Source organism: Aquarana catesbeiana, linkage group LG01 (genome assembly GCF_042186555.1).
Source record: "Aquarana catesbeiana isolate 2022-GZ linkage group LG01, ASM4218655v1, whole genome shotgun sequence".
NCBI lineage: Eukaryota > Metazoa > Chordata > Amphibia > Anura > Ranidae > Aquarana > Aquarana catesbeiana.
The window spans coordinates 87,325,036-87,352,151 of record NC_133324.1 but is presented as its reverse complement, the minus strand read 5'-3'; the positions used below and the strand labels follow the sequence as shown (position 1 = coordinate 87,352,151).

The 27,116-nt window shown below is 39.5% G+C and overlaps 1 protein-coding gene across 1 annotated transcript in view; it reads left to right on the top strand.

Moving 5' to 3' along the window:
* GDNF (glial cell derived neurotrophic factor) overlaps positions 1 to 24,308 on the top strand; it is an 83,276-nt gene extending 58,968 nt beyond the window's left edge. The window contains exon 3 of the mRNA XM_073621470.1: positions 18,735 to 24,308. Within this exon, the coding sequence (XP_073477571.1) occupies positions 18,735 to 19,210 (476 nt within the window). The 3' untranslated portion in view covers positions 19,211 to 24,308. The remainder of the gene's footprint in view (positions 1 to 18,734) is intronic.
* Positions 24,309 to 27,116: the final 2,808 nt, after the last annotated feature.

The following is a 27,116-nucleotide window of genomic DNA, read 5'->3' as shown; positions in this document are numbered from 1 at the left end:
TTATTACCATTATAATCAATGGCAGGTTTATGTTACACTCTGCAGATACTCGTGTCATCTATCAATATGTATACACCTGTAAGGTCAACATATAATTCACAAATACATAGACATGTGTCATGGCATTTGGGAATTATATATACATAACAAATTCCAAACACTTCCATACTTGGCATAACTGCCACGTTTAATAACTTCATATTTTACAGAAACCTCATTTATTTTTACCATACGGTTCCATATGGCTCTAGGGCTAAAGCTTGGAATATAAAGACTGCTGTAGATTGAATGCATAAGGCTTAGGCTGTCTCTTTAGCTCTATTAGTAGAGGAGAAATTGAGAAATTAGGGAAAAATGAAGGAAAAAATGCCTGAGAATATGCATAATATCAGGTTTAGTGTAGCTAAGCTGAGTTGTGCAAGTTTACCAATTAGCCTAAATGTTTTCCTCCCAAGTTACATTGTTCCAACTTGGACCACTTAATTTTTTTTATTGATTTTTAGGTACTTATATAATGCTATCCATGTACACAGCGCTATACAAATATATTGTATATGCATATCTGTCCCTGCCTTCAACGAGCTTACAATCTAAAGTTCCTAACTCACATACAGTATCTCACAAAAGTGAGTACACCCCTCACATTTTTGTAAATATTTTATTATATCTTTTCATGTGACAACACTGAAGAAATGACACTTTGCTACAATGTAAAGTAGTGAGTGTACAGCTTATTTGCTGTCCCCTCAAAATAACTCAACACACAGCCATTAATGTCTAAACCGCTGGCAACAAAAGTGAATACACCCCTAAATGAAAATTTCCAAATTGGGCCCAATTAGCCATTTTCCCTCCCCGGTGTCCCCGGTGTCATGGGACTCGTTAGTGTTACAAGGTCTCAGGTGTGAATGGGGAGCAGGTGTGTTAAATTTGGTGTTATCACTCACTCTCTCACACTGGTCTCTTAAAGTTCAACATGGCATCTCATGGCAAATAACTCTGTGAGGATCTGAAAAAAGGATTGTTGCTCTACATCAGGGGTCTTCAAACTGCGGCCCTCCAGGTGTTCAGGAACTACAATTCCCATCATGCCTAATCATGTCTGTGAATGTCAGAGTTTTACAATGCCCCATGGGATGTGTAGTTCTGCAACAGCTGGAGGGCCGTAGTTTGAGGATCCCTGCTCTACATAAAGATGGCCTTGGCTATAAAAAGATTGCCAAGACCCTGAAACTGAGCTGTAGCATGGTGTCCAAGACCATACAGCAGTTTAACAGGACAAGTTCCATTTAGAACAGGCCTCACTGTGGTCAACCAAAGAAGCTGAGTGCAGGTGCTCAGCATCATATCCATATCAATACTCAGACAATACACCGCACACTGCATCAAATTGGTCTGCATGGCTGTTGTCCCAGAAGGAAGCCTCTTCAAAAGATGGTGCACAAGAAAGCTTGAAAACAGATTGCTGAAGACAAGCAGACTAAGGACATGGATTACTGGAACCATGTCCTGTGGTCTGATGAAACCAAGATAAACTTATTTTGTTCAGATTGTGTCAAGCGTGTGTGGCGTCAACCAGGGGAGGAGTACAAAGACGAGTGTGTCTTGCCTACAGTCAAGTACGGTGGTGGGGGTGTCATGGCCTGGGGCTGCATGAGCGCTTCCGGCACTGGGGAGCTACAGTTCATTGAGGGAACCATGAATGTCAACATGTACTGTGACATACTGAAGCAGAGCATGATCCCCTCCCTTCGGAGACTGAGCCGCAGGGCAGTATTCCATCATAATAACGACCCCAAACACACCTCCAAGATGACCATGCCTTGCTAAAGAAGCTGATGGTAAAGGTGATGGACTGGCCAAGCACGTCTCCAGACCTAAACCCTATTGAGCATCTGTGGGGCATCCTCAAAGGGAAGGTGGAGGAGTGCAAGGTCACTAACATCCACCAGCTGGGTGATGTCATCAAGGAGGAGTGGAAGAGGACTCCAGTGGCAACCTGTGAAGCTCTGGTGAACTCCATGCCTAAGAGGGTTAAGGAAGTGCTGGAAAATAATGGTGGCCACACAAAATATTGACACTTTGGGCTCAATTTGGACATTTTCACTTAGGGGTGTACTCACTTTTGCAGGTAGTGCCATGGCCGGAATCCGAAGCAACATCCTAGTGCTGCTAATCCAAGAACGTTTTGCATGCATTGAGAAAACTCTTAATGGTGCCCATGCTAAGCAGGTGACCTCCTGTGTTCACAATGCAGCAAAGAAGCAGCTTGGGACAGGACCCAGAAGCAAATGGAAATCACTGGAGTAGGGGTGCCTACTACAATGATTTCCAACTTTTAGAGGGATTCCACAGGTATGGTATAATATATATACATTGGTCCAAGCTGGACCAGTGCAACCATGTAAAAATATACCTACCTGGAATAACTCTTTGAACATCACGCTCTAATAAAATAACTTCTTTTCAGTTAAAACCCCATAAAGCTTTTATTGCTCAGAAGGCAGTATAGGTGGGAGATGCCATGACACATGAAAATTGAAAGTAAAGCACGGAGGAGAGTTTGCAAAGCATGCAGGAAATCCAGGAAGTTGTGGAAAAAGTCGGCCAGCAGACAGGCAGCACTTACAACATGAAAATAGATTTTTCAAGTAAGCTTATATTGGATTGTCAAAAATAACTATTGTTTGTATTGTTAGTACAATGCTGATATTATAAAAGCAAAGTGTATGCTGTGACTATAGATTTCCTTTAAGTTCCTAAAGCTGAAGATAGGTCCATAGTGTAGAGAAAAATGGATAAGCAGCTCTCTAAAACAAGGGGCCTCTAAGGTGCCTTTGGTAAACACTGGAAATTGTAAGGAGAACAGGAGCATTTGATTTAAAAGAGCCAATTTATGCCTGAGCTGAAATGTACCTCTATTAGCCCATACCCGAACTAAGTCTAATATTCCATTCACACCAGCAGTTTAAAGTGTATGTAAACCCGAACAGGAACACACACACACACACACTATATTACGAGAAGTATTGAGACGCCTGCCTTTACACGCATATGAACTTTAATGGCATCCCAGTCTTAGTCCGTAGGGTTCCATATTGAGTTGGTCCAACCTTTGCAGCTATAACAGCTTCAACTCTTCTCGGAAGGCTGTCCACAAGGTTTAGGAGTGTCTATGGTAATGTTTGACCATTCTTCCAGAAGCACATTTGTGAGGTCAGGCACTGATGCGGACGGGAAGGTCTGGCTCACAGTCTCCGCTCTAATTCATCCCAAAGGTGTTCTATCGGGTTGAGGTCAGGACTCTGTGCAGGCCAGTCAGGAGGACCGCAAGAGGGTGGCTGTAAGAATAGTCACCCTCTAACAGAAAGTCAGAGCAGCAGCAAAAAAAAATAAAAAAAAAAGGATTAGGAGAAATTTTGGAGGCCAAAAGTAGGATCAGAGAATAAAATATGGCTGCCCCCACATTCACAATTCATTTCCAACAAAGAAACACCTTTTTAATACATTTAAAACAAACTAATACGATTATTTACACTAAGCTGATCTTTTTTATATGTGTATTTAAGAAACATTCAATGGCTATGGTTCGCTTTAACTTAGCAGATTCCTTATTCCAGCAATTACAGACACAACATTCCCTTCCATGCATTCTTAACATACTGTATTTTATATCTCCATCACATATGGTACTGGGGATCCGAGGCGTGTGTTTCTGATTTTGAAAGTGTTTATGGTTTATAAAATAGCAGATTTGTTTGGGCTCAAAATTAGTTTTTTGCTTTTTTCGGACTTTATTTTTCTATTGATTTGGCTCTGTAATATTTGTGCACATCAAACATGGTGCTTCAGTCACCAGCCTGGGCCATGCTGCGAAATATTTTCTTTGGTATTTGTTAGGTTGTGGAAAGCGGCAAAGGCAGAGTTTTCAGTCTATGCAGCAAGGAGATGTAACATTGTGTAGAAATAAAATGTCTTGAGGCAAAACCTTTTTTATTAGTAGGAAGGGGTTTAGTCTACAGTGTAGTTTTGTGTCCAACTGGGGAAATTTCCCTGTGCTTCCTGTCCTGGAGACACAACAGGAAGTGATGTGAAATCCCCCTCCCTTTCCGACAGGTGTCCTCATTGGAAGATTTTCCCTCATTTCTTAGGCCCCTTTCACACGATCGGACCGTTCAGGTCCGCCTGTCAGTTTTGACGGCGGACCTGAACGGGCGCTCCATGTTAGTCTAAGGAGCGTCGGATGTCAGCGGAGACATGTCCGCTGACATCCGACCCGGTCCGATCCGCAAAAAGCAGACGGATGGCTCTACATCCAGGTCCGTTGCTGGCGGATCGGGTGAGATCTGATGAAAACGGACATGCTGTCCGTTTTCATCCGATCCCTCCATAGGCGGCAGCGGCGCCTGACAAGCCCCTCCCCGCTCAGTGAGCAGAGAGGGACCTGTCATCCGCGGGCTCAACGGAGATCAACGGACAGATCTCCCGCTGAGCCGGCGGACCGAGGCGGGCTCCGTATAAATGGAGTCCGCCTCGTGTGAAAGGGGCCTTATAGTCCTAACACCACATCTGCCTTGAGTTTTTCTGAAGGCTTAAACTCATTGGTTGTTTATACAGCAAGGGAAAAAAGTATTTGATCCCCTGCTGATTTTGTACGTTTGCCCACTGACAAAGAAAAAAATCAGTCCAATTTTAATGGTAGGTTTATTTTAACAGGGACAGACAGATTAACAACAAATATATCTATAAAAATGTATTTAAAAAAGTTATAAATTGATTTGCACTTTAATGAGTGAAATAAGTATTTGATCCCCTTATCAATCAGCAAGATTTCTGGCTTCCAGGTGTCTTCTATATAGGTAACAAGCTGAGATTAGGAGCACTCTCTTAATGCTCCTAATCTCAGTTTGTTACATGTATAAAAGACACCTGTCCACAGAAGCAATTAATCAGATTCCAATCTCTCCACCAAGACCAAAGAGATGTCCAAGTATGCCAGGGACAAGATTGTAGACCTACACAAGGCTGGAATGGGCTACAAGACCATCGCCAAGCAGCTTGGTGAGAGAGTGACAACAGTTGGTGCGATTATTCACGAATGGAAGAAACACAAAATAACTGTCAATTTCCCTCGGTCTGGGGCTCCATGCGGGATCTCGCCTCGTGGAGTTTGGCCACACCCACTGTTAGCTGCAGCACGCTACGCGTACTTCAATATTTTGTTTGCTTTTAACTTTCAATTTTAGAATGAATAGATTTTCCTGAATAAAAACTACATAGACTATTAGAAATGTATTCAAGAAATTTTCTATTCTGCTCCCGTGGTTGAAAACAGTCAGTTGGACTCCTCTAACAATTAGAAAATCGGACAGATGTTCAAAATGAAACGAACAATGACAAACCAGACTTTATTTGTGCATGGCCAGCTTAAGATCCCTGATGCTAACTAGTAAAAGATATCACTTTATACTCCAATATTTCTGCAAATCATATTTTCAATAAAGAAAATGTTGATTGGCTAGTACTCAATCTTGGTCATCATTTACACATCTGGTGAGCACAATTTTACTTCTGTGGGTAGGCAATTGTAGTCTTTCCCTAGTTATGGCTCACTAATACACAAGAATGTAGATGAGGGATGGTTTTCACCAAACTGACCAAATACTACAGGAATGTCCTTACTGTAAACTGACCGAGCCCCTTCAATGCTCTCCTTCTTAAAAGGTAATACTACTTTCCAGGAGTTATGATTAGTCATTCATTATTACCAATTATTATTCCTGTGTATACCACAGCCGGAAATGGAATAAGTTAGTCTCTCTCCAGGGCTGCTACATGCATGTGTCTGGTTTTATCATCTGCCAAGAAGTTGGAAACAGGTGGGACACCTTGGTGAAAGTCATCTATACCTAAGTTTCTTGTTACAATTTTCCAATAATACATTTGTTATCTCTAGCTGTCATTACTTAATTAAACGTAATATACAGTTTGATTTTACCTGCAAGTGTGTATATGATTTCTCTTTGCACATCTCAAAAATAAACCCCAAAAACATCAACTATCACGTAACAGCAGGGCTTTTTTTCAGGGGGAACTTGGTGGAACTGAGTTCCACCACCTCTGGCTCAGACCCTTTGGTGCCTGCTCACAACAATCACTTGTAAACACAGAAGTCTGGTTTCTGTGTTTACAAATGACAGCTCTGCACTCTGTATGTAATGCAATCCTGGTATTTAATGCCCCTTTAAGACCCTCCTACTGTTTGTGAAAATTGACTGACCACACCCACTATTTGATGTGATTTGGAGGGTGTGTGTAGGGGGAGGGGTTTTGGGGGGTCGTGGTTGAGTTCCAGCACCTATTGTTTGAGAAAAAAAGCCATGCGTAACAGTGATAGAACATTTTGGCATCAGAACCAGGATTTTTAATTTGTGCGAACCAGAAAAATTTGTGGTGTCACCAGCACACCAAGATCTTCAAAATGGGTCCAAAGCTTTAATCAATGATCAAAATGTTACAGCAGAAAGAAACATTTCAGAGACACGCAGGACCCCTTCATTAGGCATGTGACAAATTGTGATACAGAACAGGCAATGTTTAAAGAACCATCCACCAACCAGTGAGCAAGAAAACAACCCCAGACCCACCCCCTGACATCACTGGGTCTGGAGTAGTTTTCTTGCTCACTGACTGGTGGATGGTTCTATAACTATTGTCTGTTTTGTATCACAATTTGTCACATGCCTGATGAAGGGGTCCTGCGTAGCTCCAAAACATTGCTATCTGCTGTAATGATGTGATCATTAAATAAAGCTTTGGAGATCTTTGTGTGCTGGTGACATCACTGTCTGACTATTCATGGTTCCAGCCGGTGGTCGCTTCAGCACCCACTTACAAATACACCAATCTCTACAGGAATGTGTGCGTTGGGAATAGTGCATTTGAATTTCAGAAATCGTTAAAGATCTAAAGAATTCGCTTTAGATAAGTGTGCACACTGAGCAGATATACCTGGTGCTGGCTTGATCTCTGTAAACTATGGGGATCATTTAGGATCAGTCAACAGTTTCTCATTGTAGACATTGTTAACAGTTTTGCAGCAGTCAAATTGGTCTTATGTTGAACATAAATGCATCATTTTTATTTGATTGAACACTTATCTTGATTGGTTACTCATCTGGATCTGATTGATCTCAGTGACAAATGGTAATCAGAAGCTGATGGCTAATAGTTTGAAAAAAAAATTGTTTTGAGCTGGACCTATTGTTTCATCAGAAGTGAGACAATCAAATATTCCGAATCTTTTGGATGCTTTTAAATGTAATGGAGGCAATTGACATAGCAGTAAAAACATTTGAGATTTGCTAAATTGGATGAGAATATTAAAACAATTGTTTCATGAATTAAGCGATCAAGGCAATACATACCTCATACATGATGCTCTTCCTGGTTCCCTGAAGTGTGGAATCTAGTATAGCATACCTCCCTCAGCAGCACATGGAATAAACTTGTATCACTGTGCACCAGATGACATCTGATATTGAGGTATTCAGAGATGTTCTCAGCTTTAGGCTTTCAATTTTTAATATGTGTGATTCTCTGACAGCTGATGGAATTCCATGAAATAGCAGCTAAATTCCAGCTGAGATACCAAAAGGAGCTCCATTGCACTGTTTAACACTTCTGATTAATAACCTGTGAGAATTATAATAGGTTTTCCCACTTGTTATCCCCTTTGTCTGACTTATTCAGTAAAACCTAAGAAAAAAGATCACAAACTGTGACTAATCAGAATTTTTGGACAACTGTACCTTTCGTAATTTTTGTTTAAAGGACAATCGTACCTTTTGTATGGTCGTCCAATAATTAATTCCCCAAGTGTCAGCAATCATCACTGCGTGGCCCTACCTGGCACTGTACAGCCGTTCCATGGAAAACATCCTGCCAGGTCCTCTTTTTATTGCACGTTTTTTATGGCCCCATTCATTTTGGGTGAGCCGTACTTCACTGGATGGCTGGAGGCTGCAATAAGTATAGCTCATCCATAGGAATGGGAACGCATAGAAATGGGTACATGCCAAGCAGAAATACAGGTTTAAAAAAAAAAGCTTTTTAATTTTAATATTTATTTATTAGGAGTTTTAACTAACAAAGAACTGAGACACAGAGGTAAAGTATTTTCATATCAGGGCATTTAGGCTGGTTCACACAAACTGCAGCCGCGGCTCACAGCAAGGGGTCCGGTGCGTCCCTTCACTGTTTCAGGTGCAAATCAGGTCTGACTTTTTGGCTAAATTCGCACCTGAAATCGAGCCAAAGACGCACAGGACCCTTTTCCAGTGCACCTCACATTTGCCCTGGAGCTGTGTGAACCGGCTCCATTGAGAGCCGGTCACAGTCTCCTGTCATGCGAATCAGATTTGGGGAAACCGCATCCAATTTGCATCAGTGTGAACCCAGTCTAAACCATCAATTTAAATTGGAACAAAGGTATAATTCAATGGAGATTAAAACATTGGCACGCGGCCTCATGTGATAGAAGGGACATGTTTCAAGTTAGGGCTTATGAACATGGGCTTATATTTGTGTCTTAGTTGATTTTTGTCCTTATACAAGTCAATGTAGAACATTTGAAGTTAAAGTGATACCCGTTTTTGGCTAACTTAACCACTTCCCACCTGGCCACTGCACATAAACGGCCGGGTGGGCACTCTCTCCTTCTGAGTGGATGTTCAGGAACGTCCCTCAGAAGGAGAGGGATCGCGCGCACGCGTGCCCGCGCAGCGGCGCGATCCCAATGCGCTCATGTCACCTGGACATGGCGCATCCCCGATTGGCAGGAGGGCTCTGTGATTGACCCTCCTGATCACATGATGGCCGTGTCCAATCACAGCCGTCATGTGATGTAAGTACAGAGCCGGTTGCTAGGCAATCAGCTCTCCTCTCCTCACACAGAAGTTGTCAGTGAGGAGAGGAGAGCGGATCGCTGCAGCCAGCTGGCGATCAATGAGTATGAGCTTTTTTTTACAGCTTTTTACTCACTGATCACCAGTCTAGTGTCCCAACAATGTAAAAAACACAAAGAAAACACATGTCCCTAACACACCTGTCCCCCACATATGTAACAGTAAAATCAATGATTATCTGCACACATATGTCCGTGATCACCTGCGCACATCTGTACATGATCATTTGCGTACATCTGTCCGTGATCCTACGAACCAATTATTATACACTTAACGGGATTTTTTTTACCAAAAACATGTAGCAGAATACATTTTGGCTTAAATTTATGACAAAATTAGATTTTATTGGATTTCTTTTAAAATAGAACGAAGAAAATATTTTTTTTTTTCAAATTTCTGCTCTTTTTTTGCTTATATCGCAAAAAATAAAAAAAGGAATCGTGAATTGTATACAGAAGAGAGATCTGCATATTGATATATACTAGAGGAAGCAGTTGGTGATTCAGCTAAATTTTGTCAATTTTAACAGCTATTTGGATAAAATATCAGCCACACAAGAAGCGCCTTGTTATCAAAGTAGAATTCCATGTTTAATGCCCCTTTAAAAGGTTTTTTGGGCAAAGTTTGCCCAAACAATATCCATTACAGTCAAACCTACAACATTCAATAGGAGTAAGGCACTGTGAAAAGTGCATGAACCATGTCGCCTGCCAATAGTGGGGAAAGAACTATAGAAAGCCAACTCCATTATTATTATTATCATTATTATTATTATTATACAGGATTTATATAGCACCAAGAGTTTGCGCAGCACTTTACAACATGAGGGCAGACAGTGCACTTACAATACAAATCAATACAAGAGGGATCATCTGCATTGAAGTAAGAAAAAAAATCAATTTTTAAAGTGGAAGTTCAGCCAAAACGAACTAACTCTAAATCTACTTGTAGCCACCTTCCAAGACTAATCTATCTAACCCTGTAAAGCAAAAATCGCTATACATACCTTTTCTGCAGCTGATCCGGTCTGGTCTCCAGCGGTGGATGCTATGTAAAAGACAGCCGACAAGGGCTGGGAAATGCCTGGAAAGTGACTTCACCCATAGAGTTACTATTGGGCTTCCGTTGTCGGCTGCCTCTTCTGCAGACGCCTACACAAAGAAGCCGTTGCTAACAGCTCAGCGTAAGACCGGACTGGGTTGGCTGCAGAACAAGGTAAGTATAGCGATTTTTGCTTTACAGGGTTAGATAGATCAGTCTTATGGGCCGTACACACGATAGGATTTTCCAACAACAAATTTTGGATGTGAGCTTGTTGTCAGAAAGTCCGACCATGTGTATGCTCGATAGAACATTTGTTGTCGGAATTTCCGTCAACAAATGTTTGTGAGCTGGTTCTCAAATTTTCCGACAACAAGAACTGTCAGAAATTCTGATCGTGTGTACACAATTCCGACACACAAAATTCCTCGTATGCTCGGAATCAAGCAGAAGAGCCACACTGGCTATTGAACTTAATTTTTCTCGGCTTGTCGTACGTGTTGTACGTCACCGCGTTCTTGATGTTTGTAATTTCCGACAAAATTTGTGTGACCGTGTTTGAGCCAACATCCTTCGGAAAAAAGTCCACAGTTTTGTTGTCGGAAAATCCTATCGGGTGTACATAGCCTTAGAATGTGTGGCTGCCAGTGGATTTAGAGTTAGTTCGTTTTTGGCTGAACTTCTCCTTTAAGTAAATGTTTAGCTTAGTAAATAAGGTGAAGCCACATTCACTTCCATTATTGAATTATGTGCAGAAATCCTCCTGTTTCATTTTACTGTCCCCTGCACATGATTGGGCATTCAGAGCTTTACTCTAGTCACTAAGCTAAATTAACATAAACTTAGTAAAATGAACATTCTCTTCTCCTGTATGAAAACCAACCCCATTGTCTGTATGGCATTTGTATGTTCTTCACATTTGTGCAGATGTGATCCTGATGCTATGTTTCTCTGTTTATCTATTATCAAACATACCGATAATGTATTTGGCTTCCCGTCACATTGCTCCAATATGTTACCCTTGGAGGACGAGAACTGTTCTTTATTTTATGTACTTTGCGAATTCTGTGAAATGAATAATAAAATGTATTGGTTCTTACATCAATCAATGCAAAAAGCAAAGGTTTATTACATTTATTACACACTGCATGTGTGTAATAAATCAGCAGTCTTAGATGCAAAGTTGGTCATGTGAGCATAGAGGTGATTTTCATGGCTTTGTCCACTGTACTAAATCATAGTCTGAACCCCTTGCTTTTTTTTTATTGTAAACTACGATATGTAAATAGCTTCCTTTTAGAAGGCTTTGAGTATCTGTACATTGTGTAGCTGGACAAGTTTTTGAACAGGAGGCTTATCAGTTTGTTGGAATGCAGGCCTTTGCTGCCACCTATGCATCTCCGCACAGAACTTCAGCACATCAAGATGTAGTCACAGCCAGAAGTGTGTGTAGTGCCCCTCCTGACTGGGGGGGGGAGAAAACCCCCAGGCAAAAGGCTTACATTACCCCAAGGTAGATCCATGGCCACAGTAGAGATAGCCACAACAATGATGGGTGCCAGTAATTTTTGTCTTTTTCTAGTTTTATTACTCTGATTCACAGAGAGAGAGGGTTAGGGTCTCAGTTTCCTACAGTAACATGGGTTTAATATTTTACCACACTTCTCCTAAATCCAAGGGAGTGCCTGGGTCCTCTGAGGGAGGACCGCTTCCCCCCTCCAGCAGGTCTTCCATTCTCTGGCTCTCCAACTTGGGTGCTGTACCCTCCTCAACCAGGCAGGGCAGCTTGAGATATCTGAGCTATCCCCCTAAACAGGTCCTGGCCTATTTGACACAAATCACTGCACACACCTCTCCAGTCCACAGCCCGGGGGAAGAAAACTCACCAGACCACTTTCCAAACATTTATATCCTCCCCCAGCATGCACCTCTGGCCGTGAAACTACTAGTGGTTGCCAGAGAGGACATACATATTCATAAATCCAAGATTACCACCTTCATAACTATTGCCTGAGCTCCAGGGTCACTCAATGATGGCAGCAGGGAGCAGTAATCACCCTGAACTCAGAGAAGAGACAAATAGAAATAACTACAAATCGGCCTCGGCAAACCATTACCCAGCAAACTAAATTTACTAGACACCTCTGACAACAAGGTGGCTACACATGCATGTTAGGGTGGCAATGCTTGGGTCTTAGTAAGACTCTGCAAGGCAGTGTAGCCATCCTATAGGTGGAAGTACAATGCACAGAAATTGGAATGGCTCTGTTTGCTGGAATGACACAAAGAGGACAGCAAGGAAGGAACTATATAAAGTATCCTGCTACATTTATGTTTTCTCCCCCACAAGGGTTTAATAAGGCATGAATTGGACGTATTAACGTTGATTTGTAAAGAAAGTAGAATGTTCCAATAACCCAGGGACTTTTGAGTTTACTTCAGTCACCCAATCATGTGCAAGAGAAATCCCCCCACCCCCACCATTTTTTGCCCTTTTCCCCATTTTTTTAAATGTTTTATTCCTCTACATGAAGTAGAGTATTTGAAGTGAGCACAGGTTCACAGGCATAAATGAACATTCTATTCTATTAATAAACCCCATTGAGTAAGAAAAGGACGTGGAAATATCTTGATCCGCATTTGTATGCTGTCTATGTACAGGAAAGCTCCTGGTGATACGTGAGCTGACTATTATTTGAACTATCATCATCCATTTGACTTGCAAAGTTGTCTGGTGATGACACACACCTCAGGACTGGACTGTGACTACGGACTGAGACAAAAGCCATAGAGTGGCCCCTACAGATCTACAACTACACTTACCTTTCCTAGGAAACAGAGGACCTTGTGCATAGCTGTAACAGGCTAAAATCTCTTCCAGGTATGCTTTATAGATCCACTTCAACTGGAGTGGCCACAGCACACCATGTTCCCCATTATATTGGATCTCCTACATTGCATAGCTTCAACAGTCTTATCACTTCCAGGTGTACTTTATAGATTCACTTTAATTGGGGTGGCCACAGTACACCATGATCTCCTACATTGTGTATAAATACTTCTTACATTTGTCACAGTCACTGTAAAATCCCAGAGAAAATGAAAGTATCATAAGACGTGAATTTAACACACCAAATAAGGAATTTGTGTAATTGTTTAAAAATAAACACACAAATATATTAATGGATACGTATGTCCAAGAACACACACGTCAACACCATGGCTCATTCGTGTGATGGTAAAAAAAAAAAAAAATGCATTTACAAATATTCCTTATTTGGGGATCTGAATGTATTACTTTCAATGGAGAAATTCACACAGATGCATTAATATGCACTGCGCTCAGATCTGTAACACAGAATCCAAAAATCTGTCTCTGTGGCATGCATATACATGTATACCATTGGAAACAGGAGATAAAAACCTCTATTTACGCAGGACGTTTTGTTCCCTGCCTAATGATCAGTAAAACTTTTACCAATATATTATGGCCATGTGACTGTACTTACTCAGGATCAACAAGATCCTGAGTATAAACATCAGTAAAAATGTTTACATCCATTTGCAAAGGGCTTAATACTGCCTGTTCCTCTACACCCTAGAAATAAATAATGAAATAGTACACACGTAACCCTTGCAATGCAGGGGACCCCACTGCGAGAGTAAATTTCTATTTTCTGTTTTGGCCTGATACCCTTTATTGGCGAAATTCTTTTTTTTACAGATGCAAGCTTTTGGCATAAGTTATATCCCTTCCTTTTTTTTTTTTTTTTTTAAAAATGTATAAAGCCTAAAGATATAATGTAAGTTATCTTGAAAGCTTGCATCTTTAATTTAGTAAAACAATAAAGGGCATCACTCAAACTGCTTACCTTCTGTATTAAATGATTAACATGGCACAATACTCTACTACTTCCTGAAGCCCTGTAAATGTACAGACATGTTCAGAGTAAAACTGTACGATGTTGTAGTAACCAATCAGAAATTATCTTTCCTTAGCATAACGGATGCAACTTGTACTTGTTGTGTGTCCCTGTACATTACTATTGCCTTTTACACAGCCTTGTCAAATAATCTGACTGCAGTGCACCTGTTCTGTCATTGCTGTCATTCAGAGACTTGGTCGGCTGCATTTGCTGAGTCGTTCCAGAGAGCTAATGAAATCTGAATAACCTAAGCATAGAAATATGCAAAGTAATACCAAGGCACCAGGAAGATAGCAGACAGCATTCTATTTTACTGGATGAATCTTTTATTTCTCGTATTTTTATAGTGACAATGTAATATGCAGTTTTTGGAGAATACACAGCAGCATTTAAATCAGTCTCTGCCCCAGAGGACAATTTAATGTCCCCACAATCCCATACACATCTAAAACCAATATGGTGGGTGGCCCAAATACACGGATGAAATGCCTATTTGGCACCAGTTCTATCCATCAAAAGCATTAGTACTTCTGTCCGAGTCCTGAGATGTAACTTGTAACTTGGGAAGACAGCACTACCAAGCTACTTCTATGGCAATTAAGAACTATAGTGTGGTCACTTTCCAGCCCCCAGCCTGTAAATGGACAGCAGCAGACTGATGTACTCATCCCTCTGCTCTCTCCTCCTGTCATTTTGGTATATTGCATTCAGCACATCTGATCCTAGTGTTGCCCCTCTCTCCCTGGCAGAGTGCGTATACTGTTGGCTTTAAAGTAATAGTTTTTTTTCTTATTGTACAGAAACAATGAAGGCTTAAAGAGGAACTCCAGTCTGCTCACATATTTTGTAATAAAAACATACAAAGCTTCCCTCCAACCACTTTGCATATTATTTTATATATACTGTGATTCTGCACTTGCCAAATATGCTGCATAAATCGCCCTCCACTGAGTCTGGCTGCAACCATTTTAACTGTGGGCAGCTCTCATTGGCCCTCTTATGACTCATGCCCCCCCTCCCTTCCTGGCAAACTCTCACAAGAGTAAGAGAGAGAGAGCTGTGCATGATGGCATAAGCCTAGACTTTTTATCAGACAAGAAAAAGGAAGTGGGCTGTATAAGGTATTTACTGGCAGAAAAAACTGTTTTAATACTCAAAGGTAAAACAACAAGGGCAGAAGTTTTAATTTATTTATTTATTTCAGGTACTTATATAGCGCCGTCAATTACGCAGCGCTTTACATATACATTGTACATTCACATCAGTCCCTACACCCTCAAGGAGCTTACAATATAAGGTCCCTAACTCACATTCATACATACTGGGGACAATTTAAACAGGATCCAATTAACCTACCAGCATGTCTTTGGAGTGTGGGAGGAAACCGGAGTACCCAGAGGAAACCCACGCAGACACAGGGAGAACATGTAAACTCCAGGCAGGAAGTGCCGTGGTTGGGATTCGAACCAGCGACCCTTCTTACTGCTAGGCGAGAGTGCTAACCACTACACCACTGTGCTGCCCAATAGATGGGAATAGATGGAAAGTTGAAAAAATGACTGAAGTTCCGCTTTAAATGTAAAGGCTGGGCTACAAAACATTAAGCTCAAAATTAGTGTAAGTAGTACAGTCATCAACTTATTCAATATAAGTAATGAATCAATGTACAGCTATTGTAGATCAAGGATACGAAAATGTCAACCAAGGAACAAAGGTGGGAAGGAAGGTAAGGGGAAGCAGGAGTAGAGTAGAGTAACAAGGAAATAAAGAGGTGTCGTTTGTGGTTTGGAGTAATTGGAAGTAGCAGGGCCAATGGGGGAGGCCTGTGCCCCCTTAAAATCAGGAGATCTTGATGGAATACCACTGGTAAGAATTGTGACATTCATGGACACCAGAAAGAAAGAAATTTGTCCATTTTATCATGAAGTTTAGCCTCTATTTTATTGTGTAAAAGAACAGAGTTAATCCTAGATTTGGTCTCTACCAAGGAGAGGGTAGGTGTTTACCAGGCTTTAGCAAGTGTTTGTTTGGCCACAAAGACATGCACCAACAGTATGAAGCCCTGTTTGGAAATGCTTGGGGGTTTTAGATTTAGAAGGGTGTGCTGAGCTAAAAAAAAAAAAAAGACCCAGAAAACTACTAGTTCCAAAATAATTTGGGAAACAGCTTGGAACATAGTGGGTGATTCTACTTGGGACTAGATACTATCATTTCATAAACTTAAACTTGGTCTTGAGCACTAATACATTAGTTGAGCAAGACTTAGTTGTCTCCCATATATGACTCCAATCATATGTGTCCAAGTCTAATCTAAGATTTAAGGACCATTTTTGCATGTAATAGGGGAGTTGTTGGCAAGAGGATGTCTGTCAGGCCTTGGGCATGTGGATTGGTTTTGTTTTGTATTTGCCTGGAGTTCAGCTTTAACCTACCAGTATATACTGTATTTGGATTGTGGAAGGAAACCCATGAAAAAAAATCTCCATTCAGACTTAGTACATGAGGGATTAGATGAGGTTTCTTAATTTCTCTTCTTCACAGTTTAGGTACTATGGCACCAGGATAGTTACATGATGTAAGCCACGGGTTTGATGCTCAATGTATAGTAGTAGAAACCAATCCAGCCCAGAGCAACATTTGCCATATTTATAATACAGCCTATATTACTGTTGCCATCCCTGATCACTCATACAAAATTACCTTTTTCTAGTAGTGAATCATTTGTTTTAAAAGTGATCAGCGATTGCTTCCTGTGGAAAACCTTCTTCTTTTTTGTCCTGCTTACGCACCACTGTGCCAGATCAGGCACTCTTTTGAAACCCTACATATCAGGTTTACTGTAAAATCTCCATTTGCATATGCTGAATTGCACACCACCAAGCTATAAATCCCACAAATATATAGTGTATACTTCTGGGTGTCTTTCTGGGTCTGACTTTGTGTTATACATATGCCATTTGGAGAAAAGATTAGTGCACCCAGGTTCATACCCAGTTACTTCTAAGCAAATTTTAAAGGCAAAAAATGTCCGGCATGTGCAAAAATAGATGGCTGCCAGTGAAGGGTGGGGGAGTAACTTTCCACTATAGATTTGTGACAGGTACATTTTAATGACCCATCACTTTGTCACAGAACACAAGTAACACTTGATATAGTTGTTCTAACGGAATGTATTGATAGATTTTAAACACAGCCATAAGTCACAGTGTGGATCAGTCATCAAACATATGGTACTCATGTGGTCTTCATTACATCGCTTTTGTCAAGTGCAGAACATTTGCCAGTAATGTCATATATTGAATTAAAACAAATACATTTCTGGGCTGCATGCTGAGTGATTTGATCTCGACTCTAAACTTGCTGCATATGGTTGGTGTATATGATTTAAATTGCCTGCTCTGCTGCACTTAAGTTTTGTTCTCTGACAACAAAACATTGCAATGCAACACTTTTGGTTAGTAAGCTGGTTAAGTTAGCCCTGTTAACTTACAGCCCACGTGTCTTCGTTATGTCCTGCCTATGCTTGTATGGTTTTCCTCTGGGTGCTCTAGTTTCCTCCTTGAATCATCATGTAGGTCTTGTTCCATTTTCACCATATACTGGGGAACTTTTTGTTCCGATCTTCATGCAGGATGGCAAAGGAAAGGGGATAAACACAATTGTGGCCCAAGCACATTTATAAAATGTCAAGACATTTCTTGCATGTTGAGTAGTCTGCATGATTCTGTGATGCAGGTATACACTGGTACTTCCATGAAGGTCATTCACATGCCTGTGGAGTAGTGTTTACTTATGAAAAAAGTCTAATCACTTATGACAGATGCCTTTTAACTAACTCCCAGTAAGCAGCTTTTGACTGACTGAAAGCACAAATCTGCCAAAGGTTTTTTTTCGATCTTGGCTGGAATATTAGGCTTTGATGAATAATCAGTTGTGGATGAGACTACCTGGCTTATTGACTTGGGTTTCTACAATCATATCATTTTTTAGGCATCATCAAATCAGTTCTGTTCATATTCTACACAAAGCTGAGCTGAAACAATGGCACAAGCACCTAAAACACATCGGGGTTAATTTACTAAAAGTGGAGCAAAATTCGGTGCATCTGTGCATGGTAGCCAATCTGCTTCTAACGTCAGCTTGTTCAATTATGCTTTAACAATAAAACCTTGATGCTGATTCGTTTCTATGCAGAGCCGAACCAGATTTTGCACTCTCCAGTTTTAGTAAATCAACCGCAATGTGCTTAAAACTGACAAACCTTTATCAGGTTTCAGTTTAATCAGAATATATTCTACAGGGAATCGCTCAAAGTGGAAAATTTGCCATGTGGACTATTGGCAAGCAACATGATGAAGGCTTGATGAAGGAATCTGGTATCCCAGAACACTGTAGTCTTTTCATTCATAGTAATTCTGTGCTTAGCCCATGCAGAGCAAAATAACTATCTCTATGTACTTTCCTTACCTTAACCCCTCCAACACTCCGGTTTTGGCACAGGGAGCAAAGAGTAAACCCTGTGTAACTAACAAGTTGGAACCTGAGGTTACAAAGAGCTAAGCAACTGTAATATGGTAGGAAGGGGGGTGAGTCACCAGCTCCCCTATAACCTAAATGCATTGTTCTTGCTCTTTGCGGTTGAACAGAGTAGCAGGAGAAGGAAGGTAAGAATGGGGCTGCTATTGAATTGAACCTGTTGCTTTGCTCTGTAGCTTCAGTTTAAGGCATTAGTTGTCAGTATTTTATTTTGCTTTTCTGGCATGATATTCTAATCTGCTGTTTTTGGATTTTCTTTTTGCAGCTGAAATACCTGATGACTATCCAGATCAGGTTGACGACGTGTTGGAGTTCATTCAAGACACCATAAAAAGACTTCGAAGGTCATCCAACAAGCAAACACTCTCCCGGCGAGACAGAGGGAGACACGTTGCAGCAGAGACTCAAAGTTCCAGTAAAAAAGCAGGCAAAGATAAAAAGCGTAAAAACAAAGGCTGCGTCCTGCGGGAAATACACCTGAATGTGACAGACTTGGGTTTGGGCTATGAAGCCAAGGAAGAACTAAAATTTCGATACTGCAGCGGCTCTTGCAGTAACCCAGAGACAACTTATGACCAAATTCTTAAAAATTTGACTATCAAGAAAAAGTTGGTTAATGATAAGGTAAAGCAAGCATGTTGCAGGCCAATTGCATTCGATGATGATGTCTCCTTCTTGGATGACAATTTAGTTTACCACACCTTGAGACAACATTCCGCCAAGAAATGTGGATGTGTTTGATTTTCATTTTGTGGAGGGCCGCTTGGCAGTGTGTGTCGCATTCCTGATGTAACACAAAGGAAGGGATCAGGGATCAAGATTCCCTTCACAGTATCCTGAGGTTAAGGATGGAGAAGAGGACCAAGGAGAGCTGGGCATGGTGCCATCCTGGCGACCCGCTGAGGGATTTGTCCTGCAAGTGTGAGAGTTAGAAATGTCTCTGGGGAAAAAAATGGCAACTGTGGCGCCCAGTCATGCGCTCCAGTAGGAGGATTGTGTTTTCACCATTATATATATGACTCACCAGCAGTGTTGACTGAAAAGGTCAATAACCAGCTTTTAAACACAGGCATTTATACATCGTGCATGTCAGGTTTTTTCCTGTATGTTTTTTGTACAACAAAACAAGTGTATTACATAATCTATTAGCTCTGTATTTTGGGGTTGAATTAAAATATTTGCTATTATAGTACATGTTAATTCAGTTCACTTACATCCATTGACATCCTTATAACATAACTTTAGGTAATACAGTTCTTCAAATACTGTAACTTTAAACCATAAAAAACCTCCGATTTATAGCCATGTGAGTTAATTTGTCTTTAACCCCAGATCAGCAGGCAGGGGGTACATAGATTTCAAGCTTTTAATAATTAATTTAGAGTTTAAGGGTATACTGTAGCCCAAAGGAGCCAGTTAAATTTATTAGATTTGGTTAGGCTAGTGCGTAACTTTCCACAGCCCCCAAGCGCTACTGATTAAAGGGCAAATCAAAGGTAATTTACATAGAGAAAATCATTCAGGTAGTGAGGTGTTTAGCGCATAAATTGCCACTGGTCTCTCCATCCTGTAATTTTCCGTTTGAAACTCCTGATGAAGTTGACCCACAATGTCTTCAGCTTGCACCTTGATCTTCCTTTCTATAATAGATTTCCCCTTAATCGTTTATGAGACTGGTACAAATGAAACAAACATAAAAGGCAGACGCTGCAGGTCTTTGAAGCCACTTGGGCCAGGACGTTCATGCAGAGGATTAGAGGATGATGGACCCAATCTTTTATTGTTGGATCTGTTTATATTTGCCCTAGGAAGAAAAACTTTAAGGATTTTTCCCCTATCAGTTATAGATTTCTTCTTCCAACCAAGTTATCTCTTAAAATAGGTTCATGTTGACTCTTGATGACAATCCCTATGGTGCTGTTGACAGAAGTACTGTTTTGTCACTGGCTGTCTTAACTGCTAAGTCAGCAGTATACTTTGGAGGTGGCCATAGATCACCAGCGGGCTGATTGAAGGAAAAAAAAAGGATTCCTCTGTTCACACAAGCTAGGTGGATAGAGGAATCCTCCCCACTGAGACATATTCTGACAGTGGGACTCCTTTAATCGAGAAGTTCCCTAACATTCCCGTTCGATGGGTATGGCCATACCTGGATTGAAATTCATCTGGTCCCTGCTGAACCATCTAAATTTCAATCCATCTTTGTCCAGCTTAAGACTTAATACCAAAATTAGAAAAGGCATTTTGAGTATGTTACACCATGCCACAGTTGTCAGGGGATAACTTGGACCTGTTTTAGGAGACAAAGCATTAGGGTGAAGGCAAAGGTCTGTTTAAAAAGGAAATATCTACTTTCAACTGTACACATTTCATAGATTTTTAGAAAAACCTAGTAGATACCCACCTTATTCTCTTCTGTAGATGTGGAGATTAAGCATTCCAATGCTTGCTTAAATCTTAAAAATGAGAGCCAAGTGGTTGGTTCTGACTTTACTATATTCAAGTAAACATCCCATAAAAGAATGACACCTCTAGCATACTAGACTTTCAAACAAAAAATAAACTCCATCAATTGTCACGTAGAGTCTCGAAACATCCTGAGAAGTAGCTCAAAACTCTTCCACAACTTAAAGTATAACTAAAAGCAAAACTTTTCGTTTTGGATAGAGTGGAGAGGTATTAGAACAACTCATGTTCCTAATGCTTTCTTTGCCCCCGTTAGGGAGATTCGCCCTCTCCATCTGTCCTGTTTATTGTTATAATCAAAAGTGAAAGTAAAAGAAAAGCCTACATTTTGGGTTGTCTCTAGAACAGTAATGGAGGGAAAATCTTCTATTGCTGACCTCCTTAATTTTTGTTTGCTGGTTATTCACTACAATTTTTTTAATCACTGATCTGGATATTTCTTTTGGGTTAGCAACTGTATTAATTTAATTGGGGTCGATTAACTAATCAAGAAGAGAATTTTCACTTTGCAAAGTGAATGTTCACTTAGCTTAGCTAATAGGGTGAACTTTCATCCTGTCTTTTCACAGCAAAAATCTTTTTTTTAATCTTTCTTTTTATTTCCCTTGCATATAATTGGGTATTCAAAGGGAACATAGTTCCACCACATTCATTTTGCTAAATGAATAATTCTACACCTTTAGTTAACCTTGCTGGATAATCCTGACAGCCAATTTGCTAAGAGAGGCCAATAAAGGCAGCCTTAAAAGCGGGTCCACCTTTCAGAACATGTTTCATGTTGCACCCATTTTAAGGGCATAACACTTAACATAGTCAGTTTGCAGTGACCCACCTCCAAACCCCATACCTCTTACAGATTCTTCTTCCCATAGTTTCCTGTCAATATTGGAATTCAGTTCGGCTGTGCGAGGCTCTGTCTGCAAGGCCACGTCATTTATTTACAGGTATCTATGAATTAAAAAACGACAAGTCCCATCTGCAAAGGGACCTGTATTTCTGATTGAGCACAAGTGTGGTGATGTCACCACTCTTGTAGTCTATTGATACTTCTTCCAGCCCCATAACTGGTGGTCTGTACCTTATCAAGGATCTGCGGCTGGTAAAATAGTCTGCAGAAGCCTGGGCATTTCACCCACAATCCACTAATTGAAGATGAAATGCTTTGCAGGCTCCAATGAAAAAAAAATCATTATGAGTGGAATTAGCCTTTAGATTTGCCTTGTAGCTGAGCAGGTAAATTAATAAAAAAAAGTAGATCTAATGAACTCACGTATGGCCTAGAAGGACTGTCCATATTTATAGTCGGTCTGTTCTTTGAGGGCTGTTTTCAAACATTTATGTATCAACCACTCAACACAGGTTATATAGATTTTAATTTTGGGTTTACAGAAGATTTGTCTTTTTTGTTTTTGTTTGACAGTACATTAGTAATTGGTCCATGAGGCCAAACGGACTACTTGATGCCATGCATCCTCACAAATACATGAATATATAAGATATTTATTGAGAATTAAGTTATTGCTATTTATTACAGTCCAGTTATGAATGTTTCCTGTTTTTTTCCTATTTATTGCATTTTCTCTTCTTTGATGGTGCCAAAGTGAAGCATGCTCTCAAGGGCCACATGAGACAGATGCAAACAAATTATCGAATCACATACTTTACCCTTTTTGGTGACGCATAAAGGTGGTTGGTGGCAAACTAAATTACATGGTTGATTTGTTGAAAAAGCTGCTTCATACAAAATCATTTTACTAGTCAATTGTAAGAGGTAGAAACCAGGTAGAGTCAACAAAAGGACTGGCACCAGCCAATCTGTTATCCAACTCAGCTAAAACTGTAGTTTTCTCTGTTCAATATTTGGAATTGTATTTACAATTACCAGCTTATGAATGTTAACATGGAAGGAAGCATCAGAGAAATGTGTAGAGTGCCCTTGCTGGTTTTTTTTTTTTTTTATTCTGTGAATTAAAACTGCTTGGCTGTCATGCAGGTCCTCTTTTTTCACTATTTTGAGTCACTAACCCAGGACAAGCATGCATTGAGCTCTGACTGTATTCTAGCTTATGTGTCATGCATGCTTGTTCCAGATCAGTGAATCAAAGAATGATGACAGAAGGGTGCGCAAAAGGCAACAAGGAATTCAGCAATGGCATCCTTCATATTTAAACAAAATGCAATAGTCAAAACATCAGTAATGGTCATCAATAAAGAATGCATTTTGAGTGCACTGGGTAGAGTTTAAAACAATATCATATTAACAAACAAATATGTACCACATGGCAGTTCCTTGACTTGTGGGGTTATTCTGATTCTTTCAGTTCATAAGGGAGTTTGGTATAGTCTTTTTTAATCATAGTGAGGCTGGGGCTGAGGGTGATCAGGGAAAAACAGTTTAAACATTAACAAATGTGAAGCATTTTCATTCTTTGATTTAAAAAAAGCTTTTCTATTCATCAAAAATACATGTTTTATCATTGATAGTTCTCTCTGTTCCAGTTGTGTTAATGGAATGGGCTTGTAAATCCTAGATTATCTGAAGAACCATCAACTGTTCATTTCAATGAGAAAAGTTTTCCCAATGAAATTAAACATTGTTTTTCACTTGCATGATGCTACTACCACTTTGGATTACAGCCTTTTATGGACTTGCATCAAACATCTGTTTTGGTACTGAGAAGTATGAAATGTTACAAAACATTTTCCCTAGAATTTCCTAGCTATATAGATGTTTTGTAGCAACATTATTTTATTTTTCTGTTTTTAATATTTGACTCTCAATTTTTCCTATTTGTTTGAAAGCGTTCGCTAATCTCCGGTTTGGCTGGTTTGCAGTCAACGGTTTTGTTTTAATTCTACCATCAGCAGTCAATAAATAACTTTGTCCTCCTCTGCTCTGCTGCCATCCATAAGAGGTGCAAAAATTAAAGTTCCAAAGAGTTCCATTTTGCTTTTTGTCATAGGATTTTTAATCATTGAGCCAAGGGAGAGCTTAGAAGTTAAAAAAAAATGGCATTTGGTATAGAATATTTTTACAAGTTAAATACGTAGATCCTGTTTTTTACTGGTTCCCTTTACAAAAATATGTGTAATTAATCTGGTTCTAAAAAGCTTTGGCCTTCTATTTGGACATGTGTGCACTGCCTATCAACTGTGGGTTTTAATGTAAGTTTTAAATTTACACAAGGGTTACATTCTTCGAACTGTAAAAGTTACCTTGACTTAAGCTAGACAGTTCAAAGAAAACAGAAAGTGAGATTTTTGACATTTGGTCAACTTTGATGGACATCCTTTGGCTGATGACTGCCATTGTAGGCATCATGAGGCACCAAAGTGACTGTTAGTAGCTTTTCTCTAGAATTACTGGCCAGGATGTCACTTGTGTTGGAAAATATCAGTTTCAGCTACACAATATTTAAAAGGGAAAGTTTGCTTTTTGGCCTTTTTTTTTGTTTGTTTGTTAGTTCAAAAATTGTCAGCTTTCTATAATTTGTTTTAATTCCGTATATAATCTTTACACATAAACACCTAGATAGAAAGAGAGGGTAGGTGTGATGATTGAGTCATTTAGCTGTTTTTGTAGCCTGACCTTTTTTGTTCCCTAGTTTAATTTAACAGCAGAGATGTAAAATAAGTTTGAGAAAGCTATTGATCTGAATGTTTACCACCAGCTTACCATTTCATATTTTCCTGATTAAAAAAAAAAAAAATTAAAGTGAGCATGAAAAACACTATACATTCCCTTTACATATACTATATTATCTATTCTAAAAACTTTACTTATTAATTGATGGTTGTAATGGAACCCGTATTTATGATTAGTGAGTGGTCTTTAAACAGGGTCTGTCCAGACATGTCATGGAACTTCTCACCTTGAGCAGCAGAAGACAATACAAAACTTTGAATGACCTCCTATGCAGTGGTTCACTTAGTCACCCAGTGTAGACACAGAAGAATGTGACTCTATCCAGTGAGTGGTATACACCTCCAGCTGACAGTACATGAACTGCTCCACTGAACCCTTTACACAACTCTCATCAGTCACACAAAGCTACCAATACAACTTTTTGTAGTTTAAAGATGGAATTGCATAATTCTAGTTTTACTGCATCTGTTATGTTAATTGTTTTTAACAGTGCGATTTAGAAATAACCTAAACATACAGAAGATATAAAGTTTCTTAGGAGTCACAAATTACAAAACTGTTAAAAATAAATATATAAAAATTGACAAAAAAAATGACAAAACTTACACAGAAATTGCAACATTTTCAGTATTTTTATGAACATTTTAGTACACAATTAAAACAGTCTTTATTCCAATAGTTTTATCTTTTTTTTTTTTTTTTTTTAAACGCCCGGCAGATGGTTGTGCATTTCTGATTCTAGCTTTTATTGGAAAAAAGGGTAAAGTTTGTGATGGTTTTCTTCCAAAAATGGTATAAAGCTGTAACCATTTGCTTATCTGAATGTTAAAATTTCACATACCTTTGTTGTCTTGGTTCTTTTGTGTTATGCAACCAAAGTTCTCTACAAACTTTATTTTTGTACTATATTCATTTTTTAACTTTTTACGAAATAAAACTCATTTCTATCATTCTTTTGGTATTCTTTTTTCAATATTGTCAATAATTTAAGAGGTATTACAACTGATATTCTGATATTGTAATCAGAAAGTAGTGTGGTTTGGCAAAACAGAATTTGCTCTTGCCAAATATCTTTTTTGGGAAAGGGATTGGATTTTCCACTTAATAGAGGGATATTTGAAAAAAATAGGCACTGATCACATCAAAGGAAAGGCTAAAGGTTTATCTTTTGCATTCTGTTTTATTGAGTGAATTGTCTTCACTTCGTACACCAGAGGTGCAACTGGAAGTGGAAGGAATTCTTTATGAAGTGAGGGGAATTACCATTTAAAAACCTCACTTCTAGTTCTGATGACATATATACAAAAGCCTGTGATATTGATAACACTTAACTGTGGTAAAATTAGACTAGAACTAGACAAGGGTGCTCTTCCCTACGCACCAAAAGGCCATTTAACTAAAACATAACCTTTATTTTAAATCATAAAAAGTATGTAAATGACCATATCAGGTATACCTATAGGATGAGGTCAATGCCATTATATATAAGAATCAACGTTCCATCTCTATGTGGTAATATTAACATCTACCAAGTTTAAATGGTGAAAACTTCTCTTGAATATATACGTATAGACAATATGAGGGTTATAATTTCCTCCTATATTAACCACTTCACATCCAGGCCATTTCTGACACTTCGCTCCTACATGTCAAAAATCATCATTTCTTTGCTATAAAATTAGATAGAACCCCCAAACATTATATATGTTTTTTTAGCAGAGACCCTAGAGAATACAATGGCGGTCATTGCAACTTTTTATCTTGCACGGTATTTGCGCAGCAATTTTTCAAACGCGTTTTTTTTGAAAAAAAAACAGTTTCATGCTTTAAAAAAAAACAAAACAGCAAAGTTAGCCAAATTTTTTTGCATTGTGTGAAAGATGAAGTTACGCCGAGTAAATAGATACCTAACATGTCACGCTTCAAAATTGCACACGCTCGTGGAATGGCGCCAAACTTTGGTACTTAAAAATCCCCATAGGCGACGCTTTAACCTTTTTTACTGGTTACATGTTTTGAGTTACAGAGGAGGTCTAGGGCCAAAATTATTGCTCTCGCTCTAACGTTCGCGGCGATACCTCACATGTGTGGTTTGAACACCGTTTTCATATGTGGGCGGGACTTACGTATGCGTTCGCTTCTGCGTGCGAGCTCACGGGGACAGGGGCGCTTTAAAAATTTTTTTTTTTTTTTTTATTGTTAATTTTACTTAAAAATTTTTATTTTTACACTTTAAAAAAATTTTTTTTTTTTTGATCACTTTTATTCCTATTACAAGGAATGTAAACATCCCTTGTAATAGGAATATGAGACGATCAGTCCTCTTTACAGTGAGATATGGGGTCAATAAGACCCCACATCTCACCTCTAGGCTGGGAAGCCTAAAATCAAAAAAAAAAATAAAACGATCGCCGCTTCACAGCTGAAGCGGCGCCGTTTTTTTGAATGCAGAGGCATGTTATGACGTCACGCCCGGCCTCCGAACGATCATAGAGACTCCGGCGACCATCTGGTCCGCCGGAAATCTCTATGGTG